General features: G+C 38.9%; 1 protein-coding gene across 1 annotated transcript in view; it reads right to left on the bottom strand.

Annotated features, from left to right (window-relative positions):
- Positions 1 to 599: 599 nt before the first annotated feature.
- The window catches only part of LOC136877719 (uncharacterized), a 110,714-nt gene continuing 84,610 nt past the window's right edge, over positions 600 to 26,703 (bottom strand). The window contains exon 16 of the mRNA XM_068228717.1: positions 600 to 10,243. Within this exon, the coding sequence (XP_068084818.1) occupies positions 6,967 to 10,243 (3,277 nt within the window). The 3' untranslated portion in view covers positions 600 to 6,966. The remainder of the gene's footprint in view (positions 10,244 to 26,703) is intronic.

The following is a 26,703-nucleotide window of genomic DNA, read 5'->3' as shown; positions in this document are numbered from 1 at the left end:
ATGCAGGGAAAAAGAACGGTTATGTGAATCGTTAAGTCATAAAACGAACATTTGCAAAGTTTGAGAAGTGTAACCACCTTATTTAAAAACATGCATTTGCATGGAAATCCGGGCTCTAGTCATCACACTGTCTTCGTGATATATAGTAGGTGGCACCCTTCTTATTTTTTTTTTTTTTTTTGCTAGGGGCTTTACGTCGCATCGACACAGATAGGTCTTACGGCGACGATGGGACAGGAAAGGCCTAGGAATTGGAAGGAAGCGGCCGTGGCCTTAATTAAGGTACAGCCCCAGCATTTGCCTGGTGTGAAAATGGGAAACCACGGAAAACCATCTTCAGGGCTGCCGATAGTGGGATTCGAACCTACTATCTCCCGGATGCAAGCTCACAGCCGCGCGCCTCTACGCGCACGCCCTTCTTATTTAACAACGGTTGGCCTGTGGCAGTTCTATTCTTATTTTCCCTGTATAATCTAGTATACCATATATTTCATCTTTAGTAGGTCAAATATAATAAACTCTATCACATACAAATGCACACACACACACATACACACACACACAACTTGACATGGTCACAAATGATGAATGTACTTCCATATTCTTTATTTTGCAAAATGCATTTAATTGAGAACAAAATGGCATTAAGCATACAGTCATTCCCAAGAACAAATGCTCCATTCAATTATGACAATGATAAACATTTCTTTTTTCTTTCCTGAGGTCAGTTTATCTTATTGTAACCTTAAGAAGCATAACAGGAAGCATCGTTCCATTGAATTTTAAAACACAAGAATACTTTGGAGGTGGCTTATTTTATGAAACAATAATATTGCAAAGTTATCAAAAGGTAACAATGCCTCAAAACATTTATTTTACATTATGTTCATAACATAGCTGAAACAATTTTAAAATCAGCATTTTACACAACAATGTACACTATGATACAATACAATATAGTTGTAATAAAATAGTATCAAAATACATACATAACAGGTTAAAATTATGAGTGCAGGAAATTAGAGTATGATAGACCGTACATACATGATATGATCATTCTTTGCATCAATGTTAAATTATACCTTAAGGAGACCCAGCCATCATTACAGCGACCAGTAATCACAAGCAAGCTCAGTTCTGTCTGTTACATTGAAACCTTGGTCCATATTAAACTTAACAAGGGTTAGCAATCCTTTCATTCTGACAGCTCTCACACCTCTCTCACCAAATGCTCTATACCTTACAATCTAATCATCTAAGCATATTACAAAATAAAGTCCCTGTTAGGGACTAGGATTTTGATGCTATTTATACAGCATCCATTAAGGAAGATTTAGGTGTGAGAAACATTCATCTACAACAGAAAGGAGCTGAGTAGTGGTAATTTTACTGAAGAAAGTAAAAGAGGAAAAATGGTCATCTGAGCCCTTTCTTGGCTTATGATGCCTAAACTGTCGATGATAGATCCAAAATATGTGGAAAGAATTGTTCAGCATAAAATGCTCTACCAAAAGCTTGTGATGATATATAACCTCAAAAAGCATTTTTATGTTACAGCTAGCAGTGAAATGATTCCTCAAAAACAATAAGAAGTAGTGGGATGTGAAGCCAATAATATTATAAAAAATACCAACCTCATAATTGGAAACTATTATAATCTTAATAAAATAAAAATACCTTTTACAGTACCAGTATATAATATTCATTAATGGTTTAGGAGTTATCGTTGTTTTATTGAAAGTACAGGAATGGTTCAAATATTGCGTAGAAAGAAAGGAGCAAGCTAATGGACAGGCAGACCGAAGGGCCTTGCAGGAATGTTGCACTGAGTTATGACACACATCAGAAAGAAAGCACCTAATATTGTCAACACAATCAGTGACTACTTTTAGAATTGAGAAATCCCCAAATGTTGGAATTTGTCCTAAAAGAGATTCTTTGCTGTATCAGTATATCTACTGACACAGGGTTCCTGTAGTCAAGCACTTTTTAAATGATTGCAGTAGCGGCAATTAGTGGGGTCGAGGGGGGGGTCAGTCGCCTCCCACCGACTCTCTCTCTGTGGGGAAAAACATATTTTTATTCATTCCATTTTACCCAGCTGAAATTATAGAAATTATAGGATTTTTTTTTTTTTAAAGCAATTTGTACAAGCCCTGTTGCCTAATCAGCTAACTTTTTCCTCTATTTTGTTTAATTATTAACACAATTATGAGCGGATATACGCACAAAATATTGTTCGTCGTGGCTAACCGATATGTATAGCGCCACAGCAAGTAGTGGAGACTTTGCATGCAAAGAGAATGAGTTTGCATGTACTGTGAGGAAGGGTAGCAGTGGTATATTTTTACCAAAGTCATGGACATAAGAAATCCCATGCATGCATTTGTCAGTCTGGCAGTCTCTTCAGTGTCTGTTAGTTTCTTAATGGGTAGTCAAATACTAAAGGACTTTTAATTGTATAATCATGCCATACTTATTTAATTGTAATACGTGTGTAATATTGTTCCTTTGGTGAAAGTTTCATTGTATTCTCCCCCAGTTTTGATGTATATATATCTAAGCCCCCCCCCCCCCCGTCGCTATATCCCACAAACCCAGGTAATTTTTGTTGTCTGTACATTTCCCCACCCCCCTCCCTCTAGTTGCCAATCGCTGCTACTGAATGTTTGGATTCTATACTTGCTATCTTCAGCATGAGAAGCTAGCTTATGAGAAACCGTGCATCACAGCTGAGGCATTCCCGTACTCAATCTGCTGTTTTGTGAATGAAGTAAGGGACTGATAAAGGCCAAGGGAGTACACCCTGACAGAAGAAACCTTAACTACCAAGCTCGATAGCTGCACTCGCTTAAGTGCGGCCAGTATCCAGTATTCGGGAGATAGTGGGTTCGAGCCCCAATGTCGGCAGCCCTGAAGATGGTTTTCCGTGGTTTCCAATTTCCACACCAGACAAATGCTGGGGCTGTACCTTAATTAAAGCCACAGCCACTTCCTTCCTACTCCTGGCCCTTTCCTGTCCCATCATCGCCGTAAGACCTATCTGTGTCAGCGCGACGTAAAGCAAGTTGTCAAAAAAAAACCTTAACTGTGTCAGGCATAGTAAGTCAGCAAAAAGAGGAAACAGAAAGACTGCTTTCTACAATAACAGAACAAATCTCAGGAGGAGGATTTTCTCACACCCAGCCTGCTGGAGTGGAGAACTAATGATGATCATGATCATGATGATGATGATGGTTTATGTTTCTTTTTAATCTAGGCCATAATGGACAGGATCAACTCAAATGTCATTTTAACTTGTTTAATATGAAGCTCTGAAATATCTATGTCACATAGCTGAGAGAAATGTCTAATAGTACCATGTTGCTATGTTGCTGTACTTGACTAGGTCCCCTTAAAGATCACACTTCTGAAATAAGATTGAAGGTAGGGAGGGATGTAAGGAACATTCTATTTTAATAAATAACCCCACACCCACATGTACATGATACCTCTGAAAAAGCACACAAGTTTGATTTTTAAAATGATATAATAACAGGAAACTAGATGCCAAATAGCTATTGAAAAAACTGGCTCTGTGTAAGTGTGCTAAGATAGCACATGCTTCCACTAAATAAATGTCCATGAATGATACAGTATTTACAGTTTCAATAGCTCAGATATTCCACTTGCACAAAATGAAGCATATTCTCACTGTACTCATGACTAAAACTGAAAATGTTGCCTCTTGACAGTACATCACATACTTAGTCAAACATATCACAGAATATAAGTTGCATTAAGATCTGTTCCACTATACACTCGAAAGAGTCACTTTCACTAATGTTCAGGTTTACATAATGATATCACCATTACTTAAGTGTCTCCCATTTCACACACGTTTTGTATTTTCATCGTTCACTCATTTGAACTGACACCATAAACTTCAAGCATGCTGCCCGAATAGCAGAGGTCCCACATACTGGTGGTGTCTTTAATGTTTAATATTTACAAGTTACGCATTTCTTTAAACTGTTGGCAGTGCAGTAATACCACTGTACATAGTATAATAAAGCTTAAAGTAAAAGCACATCTAAATGGTAAATCTTTCACATATCTGTAATGTTTTGGTGGCCAGCCTGGTCATATTCTCCTCAGAATAAAGTAACAGGAATATCCAACTTAAAAACAATCTGCTATCATCATGTATTCTCTGAACTTGGATGAACAGAAAGTAAACAGAAACACATCTATTTTTTTATAAACAAGGTGGGATAGAAGTCGCTTGACAATTTCATTCTCAACACACAGTGGAGTGGTAGAGCGCCAGTAGTTCGAGGTTCCGTGTAATTCGAGCCATTCTTACAAAAATGATATTTTTACAAAATGCAGTAAAACCCTGTTTATATGTTTCTCACAAGTATGTTTTTCATTTACAGTCTTACTAATAAAAAATCCTTACACAGTTGTTCAACACTTGTATAGTTATACAGTGAATAAACCCTGTATAAGCGCTGCATATTTTTTTTTTTACTAATAAACGTGGTATATGCATTGTATTACTATACTGCACGTATACACTCGTTCCAAGCTGTAGGAATCTCTTCCTGCAGTTCACTGACGTATTTCTTCAGGTTCATGGTTGCTTTTGCTGGTTAGCGCTATCTGTGTATAAATCTGAATGTTAACGGTTGAAATAGGTGAGTACAGAATTTCAAGCCACATCTAATGCGATTAACAAAAATAATGTTAAAAAGTAATCGAGTGTGAAAATATTAATATAATGGAGAGTTACGTCAAATAAAAAATCTTCATAGCATGGAACTCCCATTTCATTGTTGTAATTTTTCACTGCTGGTAAAGAAACATTTTGGCTTAATGTAGATAACTTTGATTTTAAATTTGAGTGATAAAAATATTCAGTATGTGGGTTCCCTTACAGTCATGTTCAGAAATTGGTATGAGTAAGCAAGAAAATGTCAGTCGCTGGCCAACGTCTTTACTATTAACTTCACACGGGGGTTCAAAGCGAGGCAAATGGTCTTTGGATATGGAAGCTATTTTTAAAACAAACCTCAAGTCTTTATCTCACTTAATCCTTAATTTATGACAGGAAGAACGTCTCGTTTGATTAGGTTTCTCGCGACACTGCTGGCTGTCTGATTTGCCAGTAGGGATCTCCCAAACAGTGCGCATTTAAATCTCCAGACAGTCGTATGCAGTGCAGTGTTCATTTTATCAGTAGTATAATACTGATCAAATAAAAAGCAGTGATAAATGTACAATTCTTGAGGACAAGTGGATTGTGTTCGTGAAGTCTGTGTGGTTTGCGAGTGCACGCTTGTGTGTGGGGCTTCTTAGTTCAAAGAACAAAGGCAAAAGAGTACACAATGGATCCTCAAATTAAGAAGAAACGTTCCATAGCAAAGAGAATGAGTGTTCCATAGTAATAATTGTCACTGGCAATAATTACTAACTTCTTTCCATGCTCATGTCCGTAGTACTGCGAGAAATTGACGTTTGCAAGATATAAAACCACCTCTAGGACCTTTCATTATGTAATTTCCGACTGTGTTAATGACAATTCGAGCATACTCCTTTGTAAATCGATATTTAATTGTAAACTTCCATCACATAAGAGAAATATGTCACTCCGCATCTTAAAGTGTTTTATTTTACGAACATTTCCAGCCTCCCTAACCTCAAAATGTTAAAAATATTATGGAGATCATCAAGGTTATTTTTCCGTTTTTTTTTTTTTTTTCTTTCTTTCTTTCAATGTGTGCTCAATGGCTAAGTCGGGTGTTTCACCATGATTATATTACTGCAGGCAGTAAATGCCACTAAAATAAACTGATCACTCGATTCTTTTTCGTCACTCGCTGCTATACAACGCTTATACAAGGGACCTGGTCTGTATACGTAATTCAGTGAATAACTATAACATATGTATACATAGGAGGCTTATACATGGTTTATTAGTAACAAACTGCACATAAACAGTGTGCAAACCTTGTATAACAGTTAAGGTAAGGGTTATTCTGCCCGAAGGCAGGTCCGAACCTCCACAGAGGTGTTCCTGAGCCGAAGTTTACGTGTGGTAGGGTGGCCAGTTCCTTTACGCTCCTCCATTCCCTTACCCCCCACCAACAGCGTGTGGCAACCCATCCAACTCCTGACCACGCCCAATGTTGCTTAACTTCGGAGATCTCACGGAATCCGGTGTTTCAACACGGCTACGGCCGTTGGCTGTATAACAGTTACAGATCATTTATTAGCAAGACTGTTACAATGTACATACATAAGGAATCCTGCCCCCACATCACTAATACAGATTGAACGGTATTTTTAGGCTTGTTTTCGAGGAGTTTGTATGCTGTTTCTTTGTTCGTTCATTATCTAATTGAGGCCACGCGTCCAACATACTTCCTGTCAGGAAAATAGTCCCCATCCTGCGACAGCTGTGACTAAAAGTAAATCAGTGGCATGCTGGCCATTACTGCAAACAGTAGAAGACACACCTGTACATTACTCCTAATCTTGACCGATGTTTTAATAATTGAAATGATGAGTACACCCACTGAAAACAGTGGCTATAAAACTGGAAGTATTACAACATAGCAGTTTAATAAGCTGGTTATTTCTGTTACTCTATGACTGTGCACAGTGTGACTAGATTGCTCTCTTAGTCTATGATGTGTCATTACAAATGAAAGGAATTCTTCTCAATATCACACATATAGCACGTTGGTGTTTGGACTAGTTGAATGTTGGAACATTAAACAAAACACTGAACTCACATTCTTCAGAAAATACAAATTGTGCACCTTGACATTTGGGTTTAAAGAGAGGGAATACAATTCAAAAACCCACTTTCAAATCCACACTTTTTTGGTAAATTACACTGGGCATTTAAAAATAAACAGAAATATGTTATATCAGGTAACTTATTAAAGCCAGTATATGCCTCAACTTTCCACCCTGCATTCACTTTTTAAATCCAACATTTCGTCCAGTGTCCACCGCACTCTTCTGTCCTACACTCGATGATATTGATCTTGATTTACTGCTAACTGGCGTTTTTGGAGTTGCACTATTTATATTTGTTTTATCATTATTTGAAGCAGCAGTTTCAAATTTTTGTTGCAAAGAGGCAACATGGGAAAGTTTGCTTGCAGCAATCCGAGCAGCTGCTGGCATAGTTCTATTTCCAGTGGCATCCGATGCCGACTTAGATAATGCTGTTGCCCTTCCTACCGCACTGCCTACACCTTTGTTATTTCCTATCACTTTCTTGTCTTGAGTGTCTGCACTAGAAATGCTAGTTGTCTCTACACTAGATTTGGAAACATTGGGTTTAGGTGCTGGCTGAGGTTGTTTCCCAGCAACACCACCTTTGAATGAAGAATTAATACCTGATATCTTACCAGCAGGAGTGCTGGCACCTTTGTTAGCAGCACTGCTAGCTGTAGACGACTGACTTCGATTAACACCAGTGTTGTTTTTCAAAGATGTTAAATTAGGCTTTGTCTTTCCTGCAGCACCAGAAACAACTTCAGATTTAGTAGCTGGTTTAGAGTCTATTTTTCCTCCAACTAAATCTGGAGATTTGCTGGCACTGCTATTTGCACTAACTGCACAACTTGAAACTACATCAGGCGTCTTCATTGAATTTGCTTCAGTTCGTGTTTTGAAGTTATTGTTAGCCCGTAATCCTGCAGGGGGAGTTTTAACTGTAGCAGCTGCATTAGGTTTAGAGGCAGTAACCCCACTAGACTTGCTAGATAAGCCAGGTGGAGTAGGAGTTCGGGTCAGGGTTGGTTTGTTAACCACTGCTGAACCAGGAATGGATTTTTGTGATAGAGAATTAGTGGTAGTTGGGGATGTTACAGATGGCTGTACTGAAGATCCTGACACAGAAACAGAGTTCTCTGGGGGTTTGGGTGCAGGTTTTCCAGTTGAAGAATTTAATGTTGTTTGTGAATTGTCTCCAGCTGTCTTCACACTTTTATTGACGGAGGATGGTGCTGAAGTAGTCCTGAATGATGATGCCAAAGGACCAAAAGGCCTCTGCAAAGATGAACTATATGGTTTATATGGAGGTGCATTACTAGAGTTTGAAGAACTACTCACATCATTGCCCTTTGCTGATGAAATAGTTGAACTTACTCCAGCATTAGTAGAAGATGTTGGAACTGGTGATTTGAATGTGCTGAATTCTTGGCCTTTGGTTTTAGATGGTGGATCCTGTGAATTTGACACTGCTGCTGCAGACTTAGCAGCAGAATTCATGGTCATTGGACTTAAATACCCACTATTAGAACTTGCTGAACTACTACTGGGTTTCGAGCTGGTAGAAGATGAACCATTATTCTGCGTTGAGAGATTGCTGTACACACTTCCACCCGGTCGGTAAGTCATATATGGAGCATTGACATACGTACCAAGTGAGCTATTAGAAGAAGCCACTGCACTGTTTTTGTCTCGGAAGAGTGGTGGAGAAGACGACCCAGCTACTGATGAATCTGTTGCCGTCACTGTGGATTCACCATCATCGTCTGATGAACCTCCCCCATTCTCTTGCTTCTTTTTTCTTCTTAATGTCGATGTGCTGTAAATAGATTCCATATTACGAGCTTGTATTTCATTCACAATTTCTGATAATAAACCAACAGATTCAACACTTCCAGCAGATACACTATTCTCAATAGGCTTTGGAGATTTATATTCATTGAAAGTTGGAGAAGAATATTCAAAGTTTGTACCAGGTTTTTGTTTCCCTGGAGGTGTTTCAGGAGCTGATTGTGTCGATACAGGTGCAGCATATTCTGATACACCTCCTCCTCCTCCAAGCTTCCGTCTTCCTTTTTCAGGTGGACTTTCTTCAATGATGGCATAAATGTTGTCTCCACTATTAGGACTTGATTCTTCGTCAATGTGAGCCAGGGGAGGAACACCTTCTGAGAGCAAATTCAAACAATCATCATAGCAGTAGTCCTGTTGATTTACAGCTGGGGGATTCTGGTATCCTGGCATGCCAATAATTCCAGTACCGAGATCAGATGGTTTGGAAGATGGAGGAGGGGGAGGTCTAGGAGGAGGTGAAGTTGGTCTTGTACATGGAGGGATACTAGTGGGACGTTTAGTGCCCGATGCTTGACGCATAGAGCCAAAGTTTGGAATGGATGGTCTTTGAGTGACAGGTCCATTGCCTCTTAAACTTTGTGCCCTCATAACAACCTGCTTGGAACCTTCAGGTACAGGTGGAGCTGGCCTTACAGGAACTGAACTCTCAGGAACATCAATCTCTTGCTGGGGAATTGGGTTTGAGATTTCCAGGTTTCTCAGAGCTTCTCGATCAATTTGTAGCTTATTAGCCTTCACACCATGATGCTGAGTCCTAGGAAGAGAGTTAGTTCCTTCCACAACAGGCTTATTTTTAACCTTACTACTTTTATCACTAATTGGCCCTTGATTTTGGGACTGAGTCCTTGCAACTGAAGCAGAATTCTGACGCATCATAAAGGATGCTAACCGTGTGAGTGTAGGGTAACTTGAACCATTGTCCTTTATCTTCTTATCATCTGTGATGACAGTATTTACATTTAAGGTATTTGGAGTAGATATAGGTCTTGGTGGCTTGTTAGTGGCTGCAGGTGGCACCTGAGGGGCTGGTCTGCTAGGCACAGCAGATGCCAGTTCTTTGGCAGTGCAAGTGGTAGCATCTAGTACTGGGCTGCTTATGAGAGGACGGGCTGAGGAAGTAAGAGTACCGGTGGGCAAAGCAGAAGGTGTGGAGGTAGTTGGGGTGTTAACAGATGATACAGCTGAAGTAACAGCAATATTGTTCCTTCCACTGACACCACCAACAATATTAGATTTAGGGGCAACAGTAGGGGGTTTTGATGACTTAACAGTCACTGGAGGCACCACTGGTGGAGATACAGGTCCAGCTGTAGTTCTGGAAACAGAAGTCTGCACTTTTGCTGGTGAAGATGTTGTTGAAGGCAATGGTGTAATGCTAAATCCTTTGAACTGGCCAAAGAAGTTATTCTGCAGAGCTGCAGGACTTGAATCATTACTTCCATCATCCCTCGGGAGCAGTGAAGCATGGGCACTGTCGGAACTACGCATGTCTGTCGGGAGAGGACTCGAGATCTCAAGAGTGTGTGCACCAGACAAGTTGTTTCGATCTGTAGTAAATGCCAGAGAGTTCCCACGGCTGATACGACGCTGTGGTGCTTTCTTCTCTCCTGGCTTTGTTCTGTGAAAACAGCAAAGCAAAAAAGCAAAACATCAGCAGGAAGAATGGAGGAGACAGCAATGTAAGCAGAAAATAAGAATATCCTGAAATTTACATACATACATAAATTTAAAAATGAGTAAACTGCTTTACAAATGACAAAATGAGAAAATGAACCCCTAAATAGGACAGGTCACAGCCCAGGTTGCTAACTTGAAGAAGCCCAAAATAATTATAAATTAGAATATTATTTAATGAAAAATTGATATTATAATCACAAAAATTATTCACAGTGGTAGAGTCCCATTTATTTCCTGGTAGGAAATTTAATAACATTATTATTTTATTGTATCATAGACTTTCCACTGCACCTTCTGCATTTCTTGACTATACCTGTCTCAGAAAATAGAACTCAGATAATTAGAGGAGGTGAAGCATTATCTGATCCTGTAATGAATAAGAGGGCGAGGCCTTCAAGTCAGCAATACTAGACCTTTATGTTTTCTTATTGTTCCTTCCACTGACATCACCAACAATATTAGATTTAGGGGCAACAGTAGGAGTTTTTAATGACTTAACAGTCACTGGAGGCACTGATATGATAAAAGAACTGGAATCAATATAAGGCTATTTGTGGATGATGTTATACTGTATAGAGTCATAAACAAGTTACAGGATCATAAGCGACTGCAAAAAGACCTCAGTCTTGTTGTGGGATGAACAGCAAACAATGGTATGATGGTGTGTGGGATGAAAAGTCAATTTTCACCCAGAGGAAAGCCCTGATGTTGATGAGTACTTTGTGGGGATCACTGTAAGAACCCAAGTATTAATAGAAGGAAAGATCTTCATTGGGCTAATCACATTAATGAGGCAGTAAATGAAGGTTACAGATCTTCTCATATGGGTATTAAGAGCTTGTGGTAAGGGTGTAAAGGAGAGGACAAGCAAGTCTCTGGTAAGACTCCAATTAGAGTATGGTTCCAGTATGTGGGACTCTCACCAGGACTGCTTAATTCAAGAACTGGAAAAGATCCAAAGAAAACCAGCATGATTTTTTATAGGTGATTTGCCGACTAAAGAGTTTGTTTGTTTGTCCAACTCTTGTCCCGTTTCTCTAAGGGGTTGGGTATGAAGTGAGATTAATCTACTGTGGCAGGTTTTTATGACCGGATGCCATTTGTGATGTCAGTCTCATAAAAGGAGTTAATGAGATTAAATGAATGATGTGATTGTTGGAATGTTGAAGTTTTCTCATAAAAAATAAAATGTCATGTATCATATCTTGTACATATTTTAGGAATACACATTGAGGTTATGTGTTGGTAATTCATATTAATTTAGTCAAGTGGTTTATCTTCATTTGTTATAGTCTTTGGACATTTTTGAATTGCTATGTGCATGTGTGTGTCAGTCAGTTGTAGTCAACAGCTCGTAATAAAATGGATGTGTCATAAAGCTGGTGTTTCAATGGTATAAGTTTTGTCCTAAACGCGGTGTAAGCGAGCAGAAATGAAGATATTTCCAACAGGTTATGGGCCCAGAGCTCCAGAGCGCCAAAACGCCGCAGTAAATTTCGGTCAATATAAGTGGAAATTGAACAACGAGAATTAACGTCGGACGAAGCAAGTTGTGACATTATTGACGGTAAAAATGGCGACCTCGTGGACCGGTGAAGAAACACTGAATAGGAATGTGGCCAAGCTTACAGTGGAGAACTATTTTTCGTGGGCATTAAAGGTGAAACAAGAGCTGTTGTTGAAAGATGTATGGGAATCAGTAATAGGGTACGAGGATACGCCAGGTTGTCAACTGCCTCAGACGGAAACGAGACGACGAGCGCGAAACAATGTGATCGCGTTAGCGGTTATTTTCAAATATGTCGGAGAAGATTTTGAAAGTGACATTGCAGATATTGAATCAGCGAAAAGGGCATGGGAAAAACTGGACGAGTTGTGCAATGACGGAGGGCTAGTGAATGGTGCTATGACCTTGAAACAGTTAACTCATTTTGTGAAGCCGAAGGACATGAGTGTTCAAGAATACTTCGCAAAAATAAATCAACTTTGGAGGAGAACTAGTAAAGCCGGATACGAATTCACAGATCAACAAGTTGCAGGAATGATCATCGGAAATCTTACAGAGGAATATGCAGCTTGTATACCTTCCTTGGAAGCTGATTTGGCGAAACTGACCATCTCGAAGGTGAAGGCGAGATTACTCACGGAGGAAAGCAGAAGGAAACTTCAGCAAAATGGAGGAAAGGCTTATGACACTGGAAAACGTGAGGAGGATGAAGCTCAAGCCATGGTTGTTCAACAGAAGCGAGATATCAAGAAAGAAGACGTGGGACGAGGAAAATATAGTTGCTACAATTGCGGTAAACAGGGACATGTATCTAAATATTGTCGCAGTACCCAAAAGTGCTTCAATTGTGGTAAGTCAGGACATTATTCAAAAGTATGTCCAACAATGAAGAGTGACGAACCATCGCAGGAGAGTAAATCAGTGAATGCGAGTGGAAAACTGGTAAGCTCAGTAATTATACATGTAGTAGATAAGGCGATGAGCATGGTCGTTTCTGTGGGAGCTGAGAAAATTAAAGATTGGTTGTTCGATTCAGGTGCGTCCCATCATATGTGTCCAACAAAGGAGATGTTTACAGACATGTTAACAAATGTAACCGGGAATGTAGAAATAGGAGATAACAGTAAGCTGGATATTAAAGGTATAGGTAAGGTAAAAGTAAAAATGTCCACAGGATGGACAATTACATTTACAGACGTGTTGTATGTACCAAACTTAGGTGCAAATTTAATATCAGTCGGTAAGTTAACCAGCAAAGGTTTCAAAGTAGGATTTGCAGGTGAGAAAGCAGTGGTTGTAGATAAGAATGGAGATGAAACATTGTTTGTTGCAAACAGGAGGAATGATGTGTATGTAGTACAAATAGAGGGGAGAAATGATATTGTAGCTGTGAGTGACTGTGATCAAATGATAGATCAAGAATGTAATAACAATGTAGTATTTAAAAGTGTTGGGCAGGTTAGGTTGTGGCATGAGAGATACGGACATGCACATTCTGAAGCCTTGTTTAAATTGCCTATGTTAGAATTGAAAAGGAGTAATGACATTAATACTTGTTCTGTATGCATTCAGGGGAAACTAACTAACAAGGGAGTACCTAAGTCTTGTGAGCGTAAGGTAGAAAAACCACTTGATGTTGTGCACACTGATGTAATTGGAAAAATTAGTCCACCATCACTTGGGAAAGCTCAATATGTTGTAACCATGATTGATGAATACTCCAGATTTAATGTGGCTGTATGTATGAAAAATAAGGATGAAGTATTAGAGGTGTTTAATAGGTATCAGGCAAATGCAGAAAAGTTACATGGTGTAGGAATTAAGGTGGTGCAATCTGACAATGGTACAGAGTATACATGTAGCAGGTTTGAAGCACAATTGCAAAAATGTGGTATTACTCATAGGAGGTCAGTACCGTACACTCCACAACAAAATGGATTAGCAGAGAGGCAGAATAGAACGATGTTTGATACTGTTAGATGTCTATTGATCCAGTCAGGGTTACCAAAGGAATTCTGGGGAGAAGCGGTAATGACAGCAGTGTACTTGAGAAACAGGTGCCCATCCTCAGCAATTAATTTTCAGATACCGTATGAACTGTGGTTCAATAGGAAGTTGGATCAGGAAGAAATAGGTAGATTGAAAGTATTTGGATGTCAGGCATGGGCTGTGAGGGCAGACAGCAGGAAGTTAGATCCCAAAGCAGAGCCATGCGTTATGATAGGGTACGAGACAGGTACTAAAGATGGATATAGGTTATGGAGTCTTGAAAGGGAAAGAGTAATAGTGAGGAGAAGTGTCGTATTTGAGGAACAGATATTTCCCTTTAAGGTGAAAAGTCCTGGAATTGATATCAAGGAAAAGATAAATGTACCAAAGGCAGAGGGTAGTGAAACATACTTTGACATACTGTGCACTGAAAATCCAGAGATAAAATTAGGGACTGAGTTAGACACAGAGGACGGAGAGGAAACATTGGCTGTTGAGCCAACGACCGGAGAGGAACAACTAGAGGTTGAGTCTATAGCAATACAAGAGCCAGGTAATAGTCTGAGAAGGTCAATAAGACAGAGGAAAGGTAAGACTTGTGCAGATTGTAAGGCAGTGATGGAAGTTAGGCATGCAAATATAGTAGAACCTAGAACAGTTGAGGAGGCTATGTCAAGCCAAGAGTCTGGTAACTGGATGGAGGCCATGAAAGTGGAGATCAATGAGATGAGAAAGAAGGATGTTTGGGAAATTGTAAAAAGACCAGAAAATGTCAAGATAATTAGTTCTAAGTGGGTGTTTTCATTGAAATATGACAGTGAGGGTAACATTCAGAAATATAAAGCCAGGTTGGTTGCCCAAGGTTTTAAGAGACAGATGAACCTTAATTTTGATGAAACATTTAGTCCTGTTATAAAGAGGAAAACAATGAGACTGTTAATAGGTATTGCAGTACGTAGAGGCTGGACTGTAGAACATCTAGATGTAACTAGTGCTTACTTAAATAGTGAAATCAGTTGTACTGTATACATGGAGCAACCAGAATTGTTTGTAGAAAAGGATGTCCAAAACTATGTATGTAAATTGAAGAAAAGCATCTATGGACTACCTAATTCGAGTAAAGACTGGAATGCTTGTGTTGATGCTATAATTAGAAGACTAGATTTTAAGAGATGTATCAAAGAACCATGTGTGTATGTAAAGGAGTGTTGTATTATTGGCTTGTATGTTGATGACATTATTGCAATAGGTGACAAAGAGGTTGTTAAGTTGGTTAAAATAAGGTTGGCAGATGAGTTAGAGATTAAAGATCTAGGGAGAGCAACAAACTTATTGTCAATAAAAATAGAACAGACAAAAGAAGGGGTTATGTTGAGTCAAAGTCTATACATTGACAAATTTCTTGCTGATTTTTCCATGAGTGACTGTAAACCGAGTAAGACTGTTTTACCAAGTGGGTATTCAGCAGCTGAAAATGATGAGCAGGAATTTGATTGTACCATTTATCGCAGTGCAGTAGGAAGTTTGCTATATTTGTCAAATAATACTAGACCTGACATTGCATTTGCGGTAAGTAAAGTTAGTCAGAATTGTCAAAAACCTAAGATTAAAGATTGGAAAGAAGTGAAGCATATCATGAGATATTTATGTGGTACTAGAGATTTAAAGTTGTGTTTCAAAAATTGTGAGGAGTCAGTACAAGTGTTCTGTGATGCAGATTGGGCAGGAGATACTAAGTCTAGAAGATCAGTGAGTGGTTATGTAACCACTGTGGCAGGGGGAGCAATATCATGGTATAGTAAGAAACAGAGTTGTATTGCTAGATCTACCATGGATGCTGAATACATGGCAATGGCAGAGGTATCTCGAGAAGTAACTTGGATGAAAGATTTGCTATCAGAGCTAGGGCTGGAAAGCTTTATGGATATACCTTGTAAAGTTTTGCTGACAATGCAGCAGCAATTAAATTGAGTAAAAATGATTTTGTGAGTGAAAGGTCAAAACATATTGACATCATGTACCATGTATGTAGAGAACTGGTAGAAAAGGGGTTAATTGAGTTTGTATATGTAGCATCAGAGAGAAATGCTGCAGACTTGTTCACGAAGAATTTATCAAGCAACAAGCTTAAGAGTTTGTATAAGCTTATAGGTTTGCGATGAGAGGACAATTGATTGAGGTGTTGTATTTTTATTTTTTTGAGAAAAGGGGGGAGTGTTGGAATGTTGAAGTTTTCTCATAAAAAATAAAATGTCATGTATCATATCTTGTACATATTTTAGGAATACACATTGAGGTTATGTGTTGGTAATTCATATTAATTTAGTCAAGTGGTTTATCTTCATTTGTTATAGTCTTTGGACATTTTTGAATTGCTATGTGCATGTGTGTGTCAGTCAGTTGTAGTCAACAGCTCGTAATAAAATGGATGTGTCATAAAGCTGGTGTTTCAATGGTATAAGTTTTGTCCTAAACGCGGTGTAAGCGAGCAGAAATGAAGATATTTCCAACAGTGATACATGATAATAAGAAGGGAGAGGGTGAAACTTGGTGCTGGTATATAGCCTACTCCTGTGGAATAGCACCAAGTGTCCCCATCCGAGAGATGAATCATCATCAACAGCATCTTAAATCCCTCACTCCATACGAGCACTGTGGAGAGGAATTTAATGCAGGCTTTTACAATTTGCTTTACGTCGCACTAACACAGATAGGTCTTATGGCGACGATGGGACAGGAGAGGGCTGGAAGTGGGAAGGAAGCGGCCGTGGCCTTAATTAAGGTACAGCCCCAGAATTTGCCTGGTGTGAAAATGGGAAACCACGGAAAACCATCTTCAGGCCTGCCGACAGTGGGGTTCGAACCCACTATCTCCCGAATACAGGATACCAGCCGCACTTAAGCGACTGCAGCTATCGAGCTCGGTAATCCAGGCTTTTGGCACACAATCCAGTGATTAGAAATTGTACATCACCACCTCCCCTTCCCTGCCGGCCAACATTCTGAAGTTGAAAATGTTTTCAGCTAATGGGGGTCGAACCGGCTAAACATGGTGTCAGACCGTTTAGACTTCAATGTCTTAACGATCATGGCCACCAAGCGGGCTGATTTGCTGACTAAAGAGTAGTGTTATGAAAATGTAGCAAACTTTGGAGTGGGAAGACTTGGGAGTAATGAGACAAGCTGCTCAACCATGTGGTATGTTCTGAGCTGTCAGTGGAGAGATGGTGTGGAATGATGATAGTAGACAAATAAGCTTGAATGGAGTTTATAAAGAGAGGAAAAATCGTAATATGAAGATGAAGTTGGAACTCAAGAAGTCAAACTGGGGCAAATATTTGTTCACAGGAAGGGGAATTAGGGATTGGAATAACCTATCAAGGGAGATATTTGATCAATTCACAACTTCTTTGAAATGATTAAGAATAGACTAGGTAATCTGCCATCTGGACAACAGACCTAAATGCAGATCAGTGGTGATTGACTAATCAAGAGGCACCATGTTCAACCAATCATCAATCAATTATCAACGATCTGCATTTAGGGCTGATGCCCAAGAGACAGATTCCCTGTCAATTTTTTTATCAATTGTTGATGTTACTTCGAGCTAAGGATATATTACTGGGAAAAGGCAACAAGGAAGACATAGGAATGCATTCATAAAGCAGATCCTAGAAAACATTGGAGCAGAAAGCTATGTAGCAATGAAGAGAACAGCTGTCAAAAGTATAGCATGAAACCATTTTTTGCAATAGACCAGTCCTTGTACTGAATATTTGATGATGAACATGATCACCTGAATAATGTTGAGATAATAATCTCAATATAGAAATGCAAATGTCGTTCTTAAGAAAAGTGGAATGAGGACCAGTTGCAGTACAAAATGGTGTAACATGTGGCCATCTTGCTTGCAGATCCAATTTTATTTTGTTTTGTTTTGTTTTGTTTTGCTTTTTGTTTTGTTTTGATCACTTAACATAAGCAATTTTGAAAGTTTTACAATGAAATGTCTCCATATAAACTCAATCATGCACAATGCCCAATTGTACACTAGTGGGTACTATTATATGATTGTTCCGCCTAGAAAAACCGCTATATGAAATATTTCAGGATAGAACTTTGACCAGTAAAGTTCTGTTATAAAGTTCAATAGTGTGCAAATACTATCAGAGAAATATGGTGCTTTATGATATATGTGCTGTGGGTCAATATCTGTCTGAAAACAGTCATATAGTGGTACTTTCAGGTGCAGAGACATCATCTACATCTAACTCAAGAGGTGCAATTTCCAAAAGCCAAACTTGATTAAAATAACAAATACAACAGGAAAGGTAAATAGGATGTCAAACACACATGCATGCATGCAATACAAAAGGAATCAGCATGAAGTGTACAAAAGTTACCAAACTATGTAACAGTAACAGAAACTAGACAGTCAGGAAAAATTTCATGCAATGCAATGCTCATAACAAAGCAGTAATTAACACTCAAAAACATGCCATGTTAGTTCTCAGCAGAAACAATACACATTTTCTTGTTTAAGCATACAGAAAACAACCATTCTTAAGTGCTTTCATACCTATAGCAAAGAGGAATAACAATACTCACAAATAAAACTTCCTTCAGCACACAAGTCTTCAAGGAGTCATGACTCCATACAAACCTACATCCACACCACTTCTGGCTTGGAAACCTGTAATTCTTTGGATAACACACTTTATCAAATGTGTCAATGCTGTCCATACAACTGATCAGCCGGTTGGATTTGGTTTCAAATTTCACGAACATAAGTTCCACATATTCCAGTACATTTGCCACTGTTACTACATAATCACAACAGTCAGTATCATCTCTACAATGAAGTGTCTGAATTAATGTGAGTGATTGTAAAAGTGTAAACTCATTTCATTGTCAACAGCTCAAGTACCTCAAAGGTCAAGAATCAGAACTCATAGTTTTCAGCAGAGAAGAATATCTGCACACTTTATCGCACTCATTACCAGTGCACAATTAGGACGTTTTCTCTTTTAACTACAGTATTTATTCCTTTATTATTTTACTTACTTTATTCATTTTTAGTAAATTTAATTTATTCAATTAATATGTAAAGTATTTCATTTGTTAATTATCAAATGATGCTTCCTCTATACCACTAAATGATATATCTGAATAATGCTCGGATGTACTACTGCATACTTTCCAATAGATTTCCAACCCCAAATTCACTAAATAATAGAGTTACAATTCTTGCCATCTCAGGAACAGAATTTATTTAATGAACCTGAAATCTGTCTGATAACTCAATGTGGTGTTTGTACTGGTAATTTGTATTTTATTTTTAAATCTAGAATCTTGAGAGAAGCAGATGTAGCCTATATTTGGATTCACTTGGAGTTGAAGTGAAAATCTGTAAGAAATATCTAGGATAACCAAGATTGCTATTTTGATTCATCTCAACTGTCCTCACGAGACTAAGTGTGTCCTGTTTCAGAACTTCAAAGTAATCTTCAATTTGCTAGTGGCTTTACGTCGCACCGACGCAGATAGGTCTTATGGCGATGATGGGATAGGAAAGGGCTAGGAATTGGAAGGAAGCAGCCTTGGCCTTAATTTAGGTACAGCCCCAACATTTGCTTGGTGTAAAAATGGGAAACTTTGGAAAACCATCTTCAGGGCTGCCAACAGTGCGATTCGAACCCACTATCTCCCGGATGCAAGCTCACAGCCGCGTGCCCCTAACCGCACGGCCAACTTGCCCGGTAAAATAATCTTCAATTAGTTGATGAGAGCTGTGAATAGAGATGACCTTAACCGATATTTCAGAATATCGGTGACAGGCATATCTGTGACACAAAAATATCTGTGACTTTTACTCTGATTCAGTCACAGGAAACACGAGCATATGATTATTGTCATGGGTCACAGTCAGAGATGAGCTTAAATGATATTTCAGAATATCTGTGACCAGTGTATCTGTCATACAAAAATATCTGACTTTTATCTCAGTCACAGGAAGCACGAGCATATGATTATCATCACGGGCGGCCAGTATGGAAATAGTTGATATGATGACAAAAGTCGGGTAGTATTTTGCGGAAGATTCGGGACATTAGAAGTGGGAAAAATAATATTCACATTTATATCTGATTTATAGAGTTGCAGAGAAATGAAAAGGTTAGCTCAGGAGAGAGTGGCATGGAAAGCTGCATCAAACCAGTCTATGGACTGATGACGACAACAACAACAACGACAACAATTATTCTGAAATTATTTTCCGTTACAGTATATCCCAGGGTGTCCAATAGGGTTGCATACTATCACCCGTTCTTTATAACATCTATGTCAAGTATGTGATGATGAAGAAAGCCCCCAATGACTGGACTGGAAGCATATCAATTTTTGGTGGATGAATAATCAGTAACCTGCACTTTGCTGACAACACCACTCTACTTGCTGGTAGTGAAGATGAACTTGCAGAAATACTAACAAGAGTAAAGGATGCAAGTTTAGAATATGGACTAAAGTTTAACCTGAGCAAGTCCAAACTAATGTTAATTGATAGAGCAGCACAGATCCAGCTGACAGGTCGATTAAGGGAACTGGAGGTGGTTAACCTTGGGTCAACCATCTGTGCTACACTAAGTTCCAATAAAGAGATTAGGAGACGCATCACCTTAGGCTGAGCTGTCACAAGGAAACTCACAAAGATATCGCAGAACAGAGCCATAACGAACAGTACAAAGATCAGACTGGTTTCCGCTTGTGTTCTCCGTCTTCTCCTATGGTTCTAAGACCTGGACCCTCAAGGCAAGAGATACGAGCTGCATCAATGCCTTTCATATGTGATGCTCAAGAAGGCTGCTCCATATACCTTGGACAGAAAACAAGAATCAATGCTTCTATTATACAAAAAATGAATATCTCCGAGTATCTCTTTTCCCACGCCATACGGGGAATCGTCCAGTTCTCTGAGCATATGGTAAGAAGGGATGGTGAAAATTTGAAGAAGTGTATCATAGAAGGCAAGGTTGTTGGCAGAAGACCACAAGAAAGAACATCAAGCAGGTGCATTGAACAAGTCAAGCACACCATTAACCTGAATCTTCAGCGGCTTTAAGAGAAGCTGAACACCATCAAAGATGGCGATGTTTAGTCAAGAATATTGTGTGAAGTCCAGTGGGATCAAGACACTCAGCAATAATTTACACAACTTACGATGAGAGTTAAAATGAATAATTTTATAACTGAAGACTTTTGTATTCCTGATGAAATGTTCTTGGGGTTGAACAATCACCTTATGAATGACACTTTGTAATGCTTGTCTACTGTCAAAAATAGGCATGGATACATGAACATGAATTTATTTTAAATGAACAGGTTTTGTTAGTAGGGATGTTCCATTGCTGTAAGCAGGAAATAATAATAACAATAATAATAATAATAATAATAATAATAATAATAATAATAATAATAATAATAATAAAAAACCTGCCAAGATGGGGTCAGAAGGCCAGCGCCTCAACCATCTTGAGCCACTCAGCCTGGCTGAGTGCTATTCTTATTGGCTAGTGCACATCACTGTTTGGCTCAGCATTCTGGTCACCATTATTTTGTGAAGTAAGCACTATAACAAAATGGCATATAAAGGAAAGAAAGAAAGTGATTGTTAAGGAGAAGAAACAGAAAGTGCTCCTTAGAATGGATAAAGATGTACCTACCCTCAAAGTTCATTGCTACGGAGTTTGAAGTTGGGACACCTATAGAGTCTGATTGGAAGAAGATTCATAATAAAATAAAAGACTTTTGTTCAGAATGATTTCCAAGAACAGTCTGCAAGCTTGAGAAGCAATAAGAAGGCAAATTATAAATCATTCGATCACACTTTATTGAAAGGTTCAGTCATCAAGCAAACTGTGTCGTTTTGATATCAGTACAGGAGAAAGCACTAAGTTTAAATAGCAAGTTACCTGATGGGGATTTTTCATTCACGGCTAGCCTTGGTTGGTTAAACCAATGGAAAACTCATCGTGGTGCATATCAAACTGCAGTGTTTGGTGAGAGTCCTCCCAGTGATACTACAAGTAGTGAATATTTTTAATGATGAATTTAAGAAAATAACTGAATCTGAAAACATTGAGTCAGATCAAATTTATAGCACCAATGAAGCAGGTCTATTTTACCACATGCTACCAGAAAGACCTTAGCTCCAAAATTGGAAGATTCAGTACAAAGAGAGAATCGCATTGCTTGCTTATAGTAATGCTTCAGGGATGCACAAGCTACTCTTTGTAATGGTTAGAAGCTTCTTTTCATAATTTTGTACCAAGTGTACAAACTTACTTAACAACAAAAAAAAAAGAAAAGTTTGCTACTGAAAGCAATATTGTTAGTTGACAATGCTCCCATTTCATCCAGCAGTAGAAGAATTGTAAAATCATTGTTGGACTGAAACAGCAAATTTTCTGAGGAAGTGGTTGACGATGATGTTGGCCCTTCAGAATTTTTCAGTGTGTTCAAGAGCATACAAGGGTGTGCAAATGTAGCGATCGATGACATCAACTCGTGATTGCAATGCGAATGGACTTTTAAATGACAGATAAAGACATTAACGCAACATGTTCAGCTAGTGAAAAGTGGAAAGAGATGGTGGTACTTTTGATGATGGCACTCATTAACAGCCAAAAGATGTATGTTTCATTAACAACAAAGCGAACTCAATGTTCAGAAATGTGTTAATATACGGTACTTAGAAGAGCAACCTGACATGGCATTGACTGAACTCATGATCAGTTACATCAATTCAAATGTAAACAATCCCCCTATTCAATACTTTGTAATATATTACATCTATAAAGATGATATATCTACATTTTCCAAACATGTTTTGACCTATTTTAGAATCATCTTCAGTAGAAGATAAGTCGTAAAAACTTAAGTTATTACAATAAAACCCTATTTCTAAATAAACTGTTTAACAAGTGGCTTATTAAAATTTTGCAGTGGATATTATTGACACCTAATTAATATCACTGTTCTTGAGATGTAATCTCTTGTCTTGTATATATATAAAACTTGATATGTAGATTAAAATTATTCCATATTTGTGAGATGACTTCCATCATAAGCTTGATGTTATTGTTATCTATATCTGTGTGCTGTTGATATCAGCTGAAGTGCCATCTAACAGGTATTCTGTGTTATGGTATTTGCAATGGAAATGATCCAGTTCAAAGTATATATTAATTTAATTTCGTGTGGCTATTTCTAGCCGAGTGCAGCCCTTGTAAGGCAGACTCTCCGATGAGGGTGGGCGGCATCTGCCATGTGTAGGTAACTGCGTGTTATTATGGTGGAGGATAGTGTTATGTGTGGTGTGTGAGTTGCAGGAATGTTGGGGACAGCACAAACACCCAGCCCCCGGGCCATTGGAATTAACCAATGAAGGTTAAAATCCCTGACCCGACCGGGTATCGAACCCGGGACCCTCTGAACCAAAGACCAGTATGCTGACCATTCAGCCAACAAGTCGGAAAAAAGTATATATTAAAAAATGTATATAATGTATTACGATAAAACCTATGTGTGAATGAATAAGCCACTTGTTAAATAGTTTATTTAGAAATAGTGTTTTATTGTAATAACGTTTTTACGACTTATTTTCCACTGAAGATGACTGTAAAATGGTTTGAAACATGTTTGGATAATGTAGATATATCATCTTTATAGATGTAATATATTACGAAGTACTGAATAGAAGGATTGTTTACATTTGAATTGATGTAATTGAAAAACAGTCAATACGGAATGAAATTCATACTGTGCAATGAACTTGTGACATCTACAAGGCTAGGCAGCATGTGAGCATCATTCACAGCTGAAACAAAAGAAACTCACAGATTTCTTTATTAATTGAAATGATGTACAGTACTCTAATTGAAGTTGAAACTGTACGTACTGTATTTGCATTTATTGGTATATGTAAATTTATGCATTTTGCTCTGTACTGTTAATACTGTTCTAAACAGTACAATGTGCAACAGAATGTATGATGCATAAACTGTGTCACGTCATGAATGAATTTTCCAGATTATCTGGATATTCAATAATCTGAATTGGACCTGGCCCTTTTTGAGCCAGATTAACAACATTTTAATGTACACTGGCAGAAAAATATATTCAAACACCAAGAATTGGTTGTGCTAGATTAACAAACATTGGTTGGTGTGTTTATACACCTGAAAGATGGCGGCGATTCAAATTTCCTGCAAATCGCACCAGTGTGGTGCTAGTAGTGGCCCAATGACATTGCACATCGGGTTTGCTTTAAATACGGACTGTACTGTGTGACAGCGTTAGTTACCTGTGAGACTGGACAGAGTGACTGTGAGTGGGTCAAGAATGTCTCTATGATGACAAGGAGACCAGTATCAACAGCTCACTACGGTTGAACGAGGCCATACAATAGGGCTGCGTGAAGGTGGATTTTCCTTCTGCGCTATTGCAGAACGACTTGGCAGGAATGTCTCCACTGTGCATGTGTGCTGGCAGCAGTGGTCACGAGAAGGTATTCTTGCAAGAAGACCGGGCTCCAGACGTCCCTGTGGCAGAGCAGACTGCGTCTGCAACAATTCGAGCGGCAGTTGGCAACCCGGTGACGCAGGTAACTGTTCAAAATCAGTTACTTGAAGGACAGTTCCGAGGTAGACGCCCTGCAGCGTGCATTTCACTTACCCCAAACCACCGCTGTCTGCAACTTTAGTGGTGTCAAGTGAGAACCCATTGGAGGATGAAGTGGAGGTCCATTGTGTTTTCCGATGAAAGCCGATACTGCCTTGGTGCCAGTGACGGCCGTGTTGTGGTTAGGAGGAGGCTAGGTGAGTGCCTGCATTCCATCTGTCTGCAGTGTCAACACACTGGACCTACATCAAGAGTCTTGGTCTGGGGAGCAATTTCCTATGACAGCAGGAGCACTCTTGTGGTTATCTCACTGCAGATGTGTATGTCCGTCTGATGATTCGACCTGTTGTGCTGCCATTCATGAACAGCATTCCTCTGGGTGTTTTCCAACAAGATAATGCACGCCCCCATGCCGCTGTTGTAACCCAACATGCTCTACAGAGTGTTGACATGTTGCCTTGGCCTGCTCGATCCCCCGATCTGTCCCCAATCGAGCACGTATGGGACATCATTGGACGACAAATCCAGCATCCCTGTATTGACTGACCAAGTGCAACAGGCATGGAATTCTATCCCACAAGCTGACATCCGGCACCTGTATGATACAATGCATGCACGTCTGCATGCCTGCATTCAACAGTCAGGCGATTACACCGGTTATTAATGGACCAGCATGGCACATTTGCAATGGCTTTTCTCACGTGGATATTAACCTGTAGTCTTGTACCTTTAATCAATTAAATATGTTACCTCGACAAATATATTGCCGAAATTTCCGTATTCTACATTCCTTATTTCATGGCATTTGGATATTTTTTTCCACTGGTGTATATAACCTTTCCAGTCTGTATGGTCTGACGCCATGTTTAGTCGGTTTGAGTCCCATGGTCGAAAAAATGTTCACCATCACAGTGTTGGCTGGTAGGGTAGGAGAGGTGGTGGTATACAATTTTTAGTCGCTAGTTGCGTACCAAAAGCCTGGATTCCATTCCAAATCTCACTGCAGGGTTCATATGGAGTGAGGGCATATGACGATGTTGATGGTGATTTGTCCTTTGGATGGAGATGTAAAGCTTTTAGCAGACACTTCGGTACTATTCAACATGAGTAGGCTATGTGCTGCCACCATGTTTCACCCTCTCCCTTCCTGCTATCATATGTCACGTTATTCCTATCATCTCATTAACTCCTCTGATGAGGCTGATGTCAGGAAGGGCATCCGTTTGTAAAAACTCCCTACGAAGATTAATTTCAATTCATACCCGACCCTGTAGAGAAATGGGATAAGGGTTGGACATATGCTGTATGTAACCTTTATCTTCTAAACCAGCATTTGATTATAGACAAAGAAGAACTCTTGATCTATAGAGTTCAAGTACCTTTGTTCAAATACCTTCAAATGAATTGGCTCATTTCCCACTGATCAAATTCATGAAACTTATTTTTGCAATAATATCTATCTAATGCCATATTACTTTATGTAGAATTTGAAAAAAAAAATAAAAAAATAAATGGAAATTACACATTTATTGTATCATATGAAGCTAGTGCTACTGTACCAGTACAAATGTAACTTTTTCTATGTTCAGAAGAAGAAGAAGAAGAAGAAGAAGAGCCTAGCTCCTTAGCGGAATGATCAGAATTGAGGCTTTCAGTTCAGAGGGTCCTGGGTTCAATTTCCAGCCAGGTCAGGGATTTTAAATCCAAATCTAGTAATAATAATAATAATAATAATAATAATAATAATAATAATAATAATCATCATCATCATCACCATCATCATCTTCCACAAGTTACCCCACACCCCAGTGGAATCATGTGTGCAAACTATGTTGCACATGTAGACTTGGCCTCGTTTAACAGCCAGATGCCCTTTGTGATGCTAATCCTACATGAAGGGATATATCCCCTACTGTGTGTTTCTGTAGTGTTTGGTAGTGTTGTGTGTATATGAAAAAAAAAATGTATTAGAACAAACACAAACATCCATCCCTTGAGTATGAGGAATTAACCACGTGTGACTAAAATCCCTGACCCAGCCAGGAATCAAACCTAGGCCCTTCTGAACTGAAGAACTTGATGCTGAACATTCAGCCAAAAACCCAGATGATGATGATGATGATGATGATGATGATGATGATGATGATGATGATGATGATATAACTAAATACAAATTATGCCAATGTTGATGGAGAACCTGGTGTTAGCAGCGAGTCAACCCTCTGTCA

The sequence above is a fragment of the Anabrus simplex genome, chromosome 7 (genome assembly GCF_040414725.1).
Source record: "Anabrus simplex isolate iqAnaSimp1 chromosome 7, ASM4041472v1, whole genome shotgun sequence".
NCBI lineage: Eukaryota > Metazoa > Arthropoda > Insecta > Orthoptera > Tettigoniidae > Anabrus > Anabrus simplex.
This window is presented reverse-complemented; position numbering and strand designations above follow the sequence as displayed.